General features: G+C 46.1%; 1 protein-coding gene across 2 annotated transcripts in view; it reads left to right on the top strand.

Moving 5' to 3' along the window:
- Positions 1–3,495: 3,495 nt before the first annotated feature.
- Positions 3,496–10,022, top strand: part of pdgfd (platelet derived growth factor d) — a 123,188-nt gene continuing 116,661 nt past the window's right edge. For both annotated transcript variants that reach the window (XM_063205482.1, XM_063205481.1), the window contains exon 1: positions 3,496–4,277. In XM_063205482.1, coding sequence (XP_063061552.1) covers positions 4,166–4,277 — 112 coding nt within the window. In that variant the 5' untranslated portion in view covers positions 3,496–4,165. The remainder of the gene's footprint in view (positions 4,278–10,022) is intronic.

Here is a 10,022-nt window from a genome sequence, read left to right as displayed (position 1 = left end):
GCTTGAGAGAGAGAGAGAGAGAGAGAGAGAGAGAGAGAGAGAGAGAGAGAGTTAGAGAGGAATAAACACTTCATTTAGCTGCCAGGTTGCTGGCCCATGTCCACCACCTCCATTAGGCCGCTCTGACCTTCAGCCCAGTGGCTCGGCACGAGGTGGGAGAGAAAGAGGGGAGAGAGAGAGAGAGAGAGAGAGAGAGAGAGAGAGAGAGAGAGAGAGAGAGAGGGGGAGAGAGAGAGAGTTCTAGGAGGCCAGTCAGTGGAGGAGCTGATGTGTGGAACAGGAAGGGAGGACCATGCAGGCAGGGAGAGGCAAGCTGTGAGTTCATGCAAGCCACCAGGTTCTCCAGATGGGCCGAATAAACTCTTTAATGAGAAAAAGATTTTTTCGTCTTGTACTTTGTTTTTTTCCCTCTCTCAAAACTTCAGTTCCTCTTGCAATGGGCGTCTTCCTGGGGAAAAACCTTTTTACAAGAGCGGCCTCCTTTTGAAGGCACGAGCGTGGCGAGTGTGCTCGTAAAAAAAGGAAAGCTGTAACGGGGGAAAAAGGAGAGCAGTGCCGCAGTATCCGGAACCAAATGTGACTCAGTTCCCTGTCAGGCTGTTTGACTCAATCAGAGGAGGCAAACAGGTGCGGGGCGTCACTTGACTTAATAATGGACTCTGCGCCACACAAGGCCCGGACCTGTGCCGACTGCCGAATCTCACTCTAAAGGCCCAAAACATACCCTTCTTGTGAGACATACAGGCCTCTAAATTAACTTTTTTTTTTTTTAAATCAAAAGCCAAAATGGCTAGTAGACTTTAATCTGCTGACCAAACACACACTCGCTTATGGGTCAAAGTGGCGACTAGTACGTTTTCTTTTCTACCAGCCAAACTGAATTTTCACCAGCATTTGCTGACCAAACACACACTCGCATTTGCTGACCAAACACACACTCGCTTATGGGTCAAAGTGGCGACTAGTACGTTTTCTTTTCTACCAGCCAAACTGAATTTTCACCAGCATTTGGCCAGTTGGTGGATGTTACTTTAGAGCCCTGGAGTCGTACTGTATATGGATGTGTGTGGAATGTTTCACAAGTTCTAACCAATAACTAAATACAAGTTTAGGTTAGTACATAGCAACACCCACAGAAATACTTATGCAATTGAGCGGCTGCAGTGTATGAATCCGGCTTCATGCAAGTTGCTATCTGCTGCTATCTACAACCTAGGAATTGATAACAAAACCAAATGTGTTTGCCAGGGCCTTGTAGAGGAGATTAGACAACATTGTAATTTCTAGAAAATTGAAGGAATTGGTGGAATGCTAATGTGAGTTTGTAGCAGGGAATGCTTTGTGTGCTTTTCCTTAGAGGTCTGGACTGGACATCTGGCATAGCGGGCATTTCCCGGTGGGCCTCGCACCCTCATGGGCCGCTATTTTCAAACATTTGTTTCAAAAGAGTTCTGAAAATAGACGCCCACAAGGTTTCCAGGGCCCACCGGTGAGTCAGTTCTGCGCCGCTAATTATGAGGGCCCCCCCTGTAAACCAAAAGTGCCCGGTCCCTATTTCTCCCCCAGTCCAGAAGCACTGTTTCCTTACCATAATCTCATCTTGAAAGATTTTCCCGTGGTCTTTATCGTCTGCAAGGCCCATTATGACATCAAGGTAAAGAGTGACACGTAAATCTTGATTATTCCGAGATCTGGAGCCCCTGGAGCAAGAAAATAAGGAATGAGCATAAGAACTTGGCAACGGATCACAGCCAGGAATCCCTCTGGCAAATTCCACCTTGAAACATGAAGAAATAATCTCAAATTCCTAATTGAAACCAAAACACAGGCACACAGACATGCACCCAGACCCATGCACCAACCCACCCCAACACACACACACACCGTTTCACATACACACACGTTTGCACACACAGACACACGCATGCGCACACACACACACACACACAAGCACACACAGATACCAGAGAGAGAGAACTAGAGAGAGAGACTAAAAAAGAAAGAAAGAAAGAAAGAAAGAGAGAGAGAGAGAGAGAGAGAGAGAGAGAGAGAGAGAGAGAGAGAGAGAGAGAGAGAGAGAGAGAGAGACAGAGACAGAGACAGAGACAGAAATAAAGACAGAGAAAAATGACTAAGGTCTGAGCAAAAAAAGTGAGTTGAACAAAGTTGAAGACTGACCAGGAAAACCTTATTGGTCTACGGTATCTCTCTGTGCTACGGTATCCCTGTGCTAAAGATGGTTCCAAGTTTCCCATGACGAGGTTTACACACACACACACACACACACACACACACACACACACACACACACACACACACACACACACACACACACACACACACGCGCGCACGCACACGCACACATACACACACACCTTAGTGATACTATACCACTGTACATCATGTCCATCATAGAACCATGGATTGCACTAGTCCACCCCAGGTCTGTAGGCCCACTCTTGATGAATGACCATGTTAATGTTTTATATTTTACGTTGTTATGACCAGCAAAATCAGACTGACTTGGAGAATGCAGTATTTTTCAAACCCGTCACATGATTGCAGTCTCTCTCACAGTTGGCAGTCTGGTGACTGACAGAAGAAAGCCTCCACTGGCTCTGTCACTGTAATGCTGTGAATGATTGTTTTTCCAATCCTCATTCTTTGTCCATGGTTTTGTTCAAAATATTGGCTTGCCTTGGCGTGTCCAACTCCCATGCAACTTTTTCCAGCCTTTTCCATCAACACATGCAGATAGAGGAATACCGGACTATACACTATGCATAGCATAATGTTGTTTATTTATATATTCAAGTTCAGCAAAGTCAGCCAACACATTTCTGCATTATCTTGCTAAAGATGCACTTTTGCAATTTCCACAAGGTGGTAGCCTATATTGGCCTATCAGTTCACTAGCTGACTTTGTCCAAATAGTAAATGCTTGTCAACTGACTGAAAACATTGCACAATGTTTCTTATGATTTTGTTCATAGGCAGAGATAACGGGTAGTGTAGACGGCTAAAAGGACAATGAAATAAAATGAAATTGTGAGGAATTTTGGACAAGTGTTATGTTTGACACCTTAATTGCTATGGGAACCCCGTGACTTGACCTTACCACGTGAGCTAAAAGCATGTGAACCCTGAAGGAGCTCGTCACAAAAGATAAAAAAACAAAAGGGACCTGGCACCATATTCTCTTTAAAAAAAGTGGTCCTTGTTGTTTTTAAATGCCATCTCACATCCGGTAGAATTTGCCTTGTTAAAGGCGACAATGAATTCTGATGTGACCCGCTATAGCAAGTTCACGAAGGCTGTCATCTTGACTTGTGAAAGGAAGTCAGCATGCAAAGAAAGTTACAAGGATCTGTTTGTTCTTAGTTTGAAACATTGTCTCCCGCGGTTAGCGAGTTTTTCAACAAGTGATTTCATGTCAGACAACCCCCGGCAGACAACCTCACCAAGGGGGAAATATTTCCCTCAGCGCGTCATGAAGTTCTCTAGCATTTTCCTTTAGTCTTTTTTTTCTCGCCTGCAGTGAAGTTTCCTGCACCCTCTCCCTCCTCCCGGCACATTTCCTCGCCTCCTCCTTCGGGGAAAGAGGACAGCCCTTTTTGATCTCACCGTCTAATCGGTTCACAAGTCAGTGGACGTAACTTTTTAGACAAGGTTGTTGGCGCGCGCGCTGAGCAAGTCGTATTCGTCCCAACGTGTGCTTGGTTCGTAGAACTCTAGCCTGCTCTTTTATCTCTCAGACAGAAAACCTGTGCGACCCTCCTGCTAATTGAGGGGTTGGTATGTGAAAACATTTAGTCAGGGCTAATAAGGTCGGTGTTTAGACACTTACAACAAGTGGCAACGCGGAGAGCCAGTCGGGCGCGTATGGATTATACATTTGCCGTGAAAGGGGGTTTATGAACCTGCTATTCATTCATCAAGGTTAAGAGCAAATCGGCGACAGGTCAGTCTGCGGTTCCAGAGCTGCATGGCCTCAATTATGTGAAGGGAAATAAAGACTTTTGCAGAAACTATACCTCTACACGGGTGAACAACTATTCGGCGTGTCAAACAGTAAGGGGAACGGTGTCAATTCATTGTTTTCCCATACAGGGGCATATCTGGATTCTATTCAACCAGAAGACATCAGCTCAAAACAGAATTCAAAATGCATGTGTCAGTGTTTTTCGCCTCTTTGCTGCTCGTCAGCATTCATCAAAGCACAAAAGCTCAAGTGGCTTCTTCTAAATCATTCAGATCGCCACAGTTCAGGCGTGATGGTAAGTTTTCATGTTTTATAACTTCTATGAGCGCTACTGCTCCCAAACGCTGAAAGTTTTCATATGATATTTGGCGACTCCTGTTGGATGATGCACCGCAGGAGATAAAAACTTTATTTTGACCTTGATCCTTTTTAGGATGAAATACATTTTCTTGGATACATCTTATGTCACTCAACTGTCAAGCAAACTTGGTTTATATGCCAATTTACAGTTTTGCTGTCCTAGAAGTTTGACGCGGGACCTTGGAAAAGGGGGTGTACGTGCTTTGTAGTGCTCTGAAGTTTACAATTTATCATCGCCTCATAAAAAAAACCCTTCCGCGGAAATATTTAGGCCGCCTAGTCTGATTTAAACCACTGTGAACTTGTATAATCCTTTTAAGACGTCAATGCACGCTGTTTGTAGAAGTTCACGTCATTCAGCAACATGTCATTAGCTTTGCATTAATCATCCTCATGTAGGCCTATGTGATGCATGCAGTCTATGTAGCCTAGTTACTGTGATAGTTATGTGGCTGGTAATGTAGGCCTAGGTAGGGTATTTTATTCTATCTACCGCAGTTGGCAGTGGCCATTTTATTCATGTAACAGCCTTTATTACTGTAAAGAAGGCCAACATAAACTGGGTGCATTAAAGAAAATCCAGCAGTGTCTGCATTAGGATGTGGTATTTAGTGGCCTTCTCATTTAGGTCAAGACAAAAAGAAGGAAATAGCCTAAACAATTAAAAACTGAAGTGATTGTACAGTAGTTCACCACGTGTAGGGCTCAGGCTGTCTGGAGTTTGAGGCGACAACTCTTGAATTGTAGACAAGGCTACTGTTGCCTGTGTTTGTGCAAATACTATGTGTAACTAAACAACTGATTATAGACCGGTATGCCAATACATTGAACAGTTGCACCCTTTTTTTTAAGTTGTTGTCACCTCGATTACACTCAGAACGCTGTCCATCTCTGTCCTTGGAGATCCCCCGCCCAACCAGACTTTGCATTGTGGTCTATAGTGAATGCTCGTATGCAGAACATAGGGGCGGCAGGAGGGGATGTTTACGCCTGTCTGGGCCCCCAGTCAGATATGTAGGGCTGGCAGAAGGGTTCCGACAGCTACTTGACAGTCGACAATTAAGTACGAGCCCACCGCGCTGGCTGTCGCGGGGAGGGCCCCATGTCAACAGACACAGAGCCCCCCCAGATCAGTTTTTGGAAAGCACATTCTTTGTCCAGGTGCCATTGGACAGCGGCGGAATTCACCCGCAGGTATTCCCCCCAATGTTGATACAACAGTTTGTTTGGCCGCTGCCGCACAGCCGCCGCCGTTCCACCGCTGGGAAACCAAAGAAAACAAAAACAAGTGGAATTGGCGGGTGTCCATCCAGCGGCTTTTCTTCCTGTCCGCTAGGCTGCACACCAGAGACCCACTTTCGGCAAAAGTTATTTTGCGGTCGTTCGTAATGCGCTCCAACAGTTGCGCAGCCAACGGTCCGGAACATAAGCCCTGGTTTATCTGGTAAACTCTGCGTTCTGCGGAGGGGATTAAAATGTTTGCGCGGAAAGAGACGGCGTTCAACTTTTTCCACGCCAAACTTGCTAATGCAAGTCCCCTATGGAAAATGATGACAAACACATCTGCCTGCTATTTGTAAGATTTGAACTTTCACAGTTTACACGCTTTCACTCACTGTACAATTTGCATCAGGTCGCTTCTTTTAAGCGACTGTAGTTCACATATTTCCTGATATTAAAGGCCTACTGTTTGAATGGCGTATGAAGCTGTTACCAGATCCTGGTGGGGGCTTTTGCTTCTAGAAAAAGTTTTATCCATCCTTTTCCTCATCCCTGACTGGGCTCAAACTCATCATTGGTACTCCAAAAAGCACATTCCCAAATGTGGTTCACCTTATAAGTGAATCAGGATTAGAGTTAAAAATGGATAAGCTCATGGAATGGCTAACATGGGGACAATGGCACATGGGGGTGATGCCTTATCTTACGCCTGTCTGTTTATTCTTGTCCCTTGTGTCCTTTAGTAGGTCCATCTGTGAAAGTGATGCCCTTATTCTATCAATCTATCCATCAAAAGTTGTTTCTCTTTTTGTCATCCACTCAATCCCCCTTTTTTGCTTTGACAAAATAAATAAATAAGAAAAAAAATCAATCTCTCTTACCACTGAAGGCCCCATAGCAAATAATGCAAGATTATGTTTTGTCACTTTATGTCACCATGACAAGGCCCCAGAGCAAGTAATATGATATTGTGCTCTGTCATTTTGTGTCGCCGTGACCTTTCCAGCACTACATGGATTTGCATTTTTTTCCCAGTACAGCCCACACCCTCTCCTCTGATAAGTCAGGTTGATAATCTGCAAAAGTTTGGGTGGGTTGGTGGTGGTAGGGGGAGCCAGTGAGTGCAAGTCCAGCTATATAAATGTGAACCAATACCCTTGTGGTTCTTTATGGTTGCTGTCTTGCCTTCAAAGAGTTCTACTGTATGTGTCTGTGTGTAGCCCTACCAACCTGAACCTGCTCTCACCATATATTCGACTGGTTGGAGGGTTTCCACCTTGCCTGGTTACCACCAGTCCTAATCACAAGTGAGTGTCTTTCAGATCGAAACGATTGTGTAGAACTAAAGGCAGTATGGGAGTTCCCAGGCTAGATCCACCTGGACTCCCCTTCAAGTCAAGTCAAGTCAAGTCAAGTAGGTTTTATTGTCAATTTCTTTACATGCACTGGTCATACAAAGAATTTGAAATTACATTTCTTGCTTTCCCATACAGACATAGACTAATCTAGGTAAGGACATAGACAGTATAGACATAGACAGTACTTATACATGGACTTAAGACAGTATGGACATAGACAGTGCTCATACAGACATTTAAAGTGCAAGACTGGACAACAGAAGACTTGTAGAGGACATACATTAAGAGGTATTTGTTGTGCTTTTCCTAAAAAAAGTCCTTTATAGCGTTCTGACATGGTAATAGTAGCATTTTGAAGAAAAATAAATATTAAAAAGGTCTGTCAAGTACACCAGCAGCAGTGTGTGTGTGTGTGTGTGTGTGTATGTGTGTGTATGTGTTTAGTGCAGGTAGAAGGTGCGGTGTGCGTCTTGTGTGTGTGTTCGTGTGTCTGTGTGTGTGTGTGTGTGTGTGTGTGTGTCAGTGTGTGTATGTTTGGGTTTAGTGCAGAAAGTGCAGTGTGTGTGTGTGTGTGTGTGTGTGTGTGTGTGTGTGTGTGTGTGTGTGTGTGTTGTGTGTGTGTGTGTGTGTGTGTGTGTGTGTGTGTGTGTGTGTGTGTGTGTGTGTGTGTGTGTGTGTGTGTGTGTGTGTGCATGTTTTGTGTTAGTGCAGGTTGAAAGTTCAGTCACAAGTATAGTAGTGCAGGTGGAATGTTCAGTCGCAGATATGGTGGTGGGGGATGGGGGGGGGGGTTGTCAGTGGCCTTGCTGGCTAGAGGCTGACAGTGGAGGGAGAGTGGGTTGAGTGTTCAGCATCTTGATCGCTTGGTGCATTGTGCTGCTCGCCAGCCTGGTGGTACGGGAACGGAGGCGCCTGTACCTCTTTCCAGAGGGCAGGAGGCTGAACAGTTTGTGTGCAGGGTGGCTTGTGTCTTTGATGATCATCAGTGCTTTCCGGGTGAGGCGTGTGGTGTAAATGTCCTGCAGGGAGGGGAGTGGTACTCCAATGATCTTCTTCGCTGTGTTCACAACACGCTGGAGTGTCTTCCTGTTTTTCTCCGTGCAGCTTCCTCCCCACACTGTGATGCAGTTGGACACGACGCTCTCTATGGTTCCTCTGTAGAATGTTGTCATGATGGAGGGTGTAGCACTTGCCTTCTTTAGTTTGCGCAGGAAGTAGAGACGCTGATGGGCCTTCTTCGCCAGTGATGTAGTGTTGGTGGTCCAAGAGAGGTCGTCGCTGATGTGCACTCCAAGGAACTTGGTGCTGCTCACTCTCTCCACAGCATCGCCGTCGATGGTCAGTGGTGGCAGTTGTTTTTGGACCCTTTGGAAGTTGACGACAATCTCCTTGGTCTTGTTGACATTCATCAGGAGGTTGTTGTCTTTGCACCATCTGGCCAGCAGGTCTACTTCTTCTCTGTAGTGAGTCTCATCGCCCTTGGTGATGAGGCCCACCAGTGTTGTATCATCCGCAAACTTCACTAGATGGTTAGTGCTGTGGGTCGTTGTGCAGTCGTGTGTCAGCAGCGTGAACAGCAGGGGGCTGAGAACACAACCTTGCGGAGCCCCCGTGCTCAGGGTCAGGGTGCTCGAGGTGTTGTTCCCTACCCGTACTGCTTGTGGTCTTTGCATCAGGAAGTCCAGCAGCCAGTTGCAGAGGGAGGTGCTGAAACCTAGTTTGTCCAGTTTTCTGATGAGTTGTTGTGGTATTATGGTATTGAATGCTGAACTGAAGTCAATGAACAGCATTCTCACATATGAGTCTTTATTGTCCAAGTGGGTGAGGGCTGGATGGAGGGCAGAGCAAATTGCATCCTCCGTGGATCGCTTGGCTCGGTATGCGAACTGGTAGGGGTCTAGGGTGGGGGGTAGGGTGGCTTTGATGTGTGACAGGACTAGCCGTTCGAAGCACTTCATGATTATGGGCGTCAGTGCTACAGGACGGTAGTCATTGAAGCATGATGGTGATGATTTCTTCGGCACAGGTATGATGGTAGCAGCTTTGAAAAGTGATGGGATGACTGCTTGCTCCAGAGAGATGTTAAAGATGTCTGTGAAGACATCCTTCAGCTCTTCTGCACAATCCTTCAACACTCGGCCTGGTATGTTGTCTGGGCCAGCTGCTTTGCGTGGGTTGATGGTGGCCAGTGTCCTCTTAACACTGGCAGAGGAGAGGTAAAGGGGTTGATCATGGGGGGGAGGGGGAGTTTTCTGTGGGTGAGTGTCATTTTGTGCTTCAAAGCGGGCAAAGAAACTGTTCAGGTCGTTTAGCAGAGAGGTGTTGTTGTCACAGCTTCGTGGTGCAGGCTTATAGTCCGTGATGGCCTGTATGCCCTGCCACAGGCCCCTTCACATTGGCATCAGACTATTTGTTGTGTTACTCCTGTCAATTTTGTGATGTATCCCATCCTGTCCTGCCTTGTCCTTTGCTCCAAAGTCTCCTGACCACTTCATGGATAATGGTTTCCAATAGTGGACACGGTATGGAAGATAGAGCAGAGGTGACTCTGAGTTCCCCAGTTGCTAAGTTTGGCTGTGTGTGTGTACATGAATGTGTGTGTGTGTGTGCATGAGTGCATGTGTGTGCTTGTGTATGTATGCGCGCTTGTGTGTGTGCGTGCACATTTGCATGTGTGTGTGCGCGTGCGTAAAAGTCTGTTAGTCCAGAGCAGAGTGATGAGTGATGCTGGGACCGTAGACGCTGAATCATGGATTCATGCACATGCTGATTCGCTGTAAGCACTTTATCTGTAAAGGCACAGTCTCTTCCTCTTTATGTAACACAGACACACACAGACACACACAGACACACAGACACACACAGACACACACACACATACACACATACACACACACACACACACACACACACACACACACACACACACACACACACACACACACACACACACACACACACACACACACACACACACACACACACACACACACACACAGAGAGAGAGGTTATGCTTACATTCTATCACACACACACACACAAACACAAACACACACGCACACGCGCACACACACACAGTCCTTTCCAGTGCCAGTGATAGA

This window comes from Engraulis encrasicolus, chromosome 8 (genome assembly GCF_034702125.1).
Source record: "Engraulis encrasicolus isolate BLACKSEA-1 chromosome 8, IST_EnEncr_1.0, whole genome shotgun sequence".
NCBI lineage: Eukaryota > Metazoa > Chordata > Actinopteri > Clupeiformes > Engraulidae > Engraulis > Engraulis encrasicolus.
This window is presented reverse-complemented; position numbering and strand designations above follow the sequence as displayed.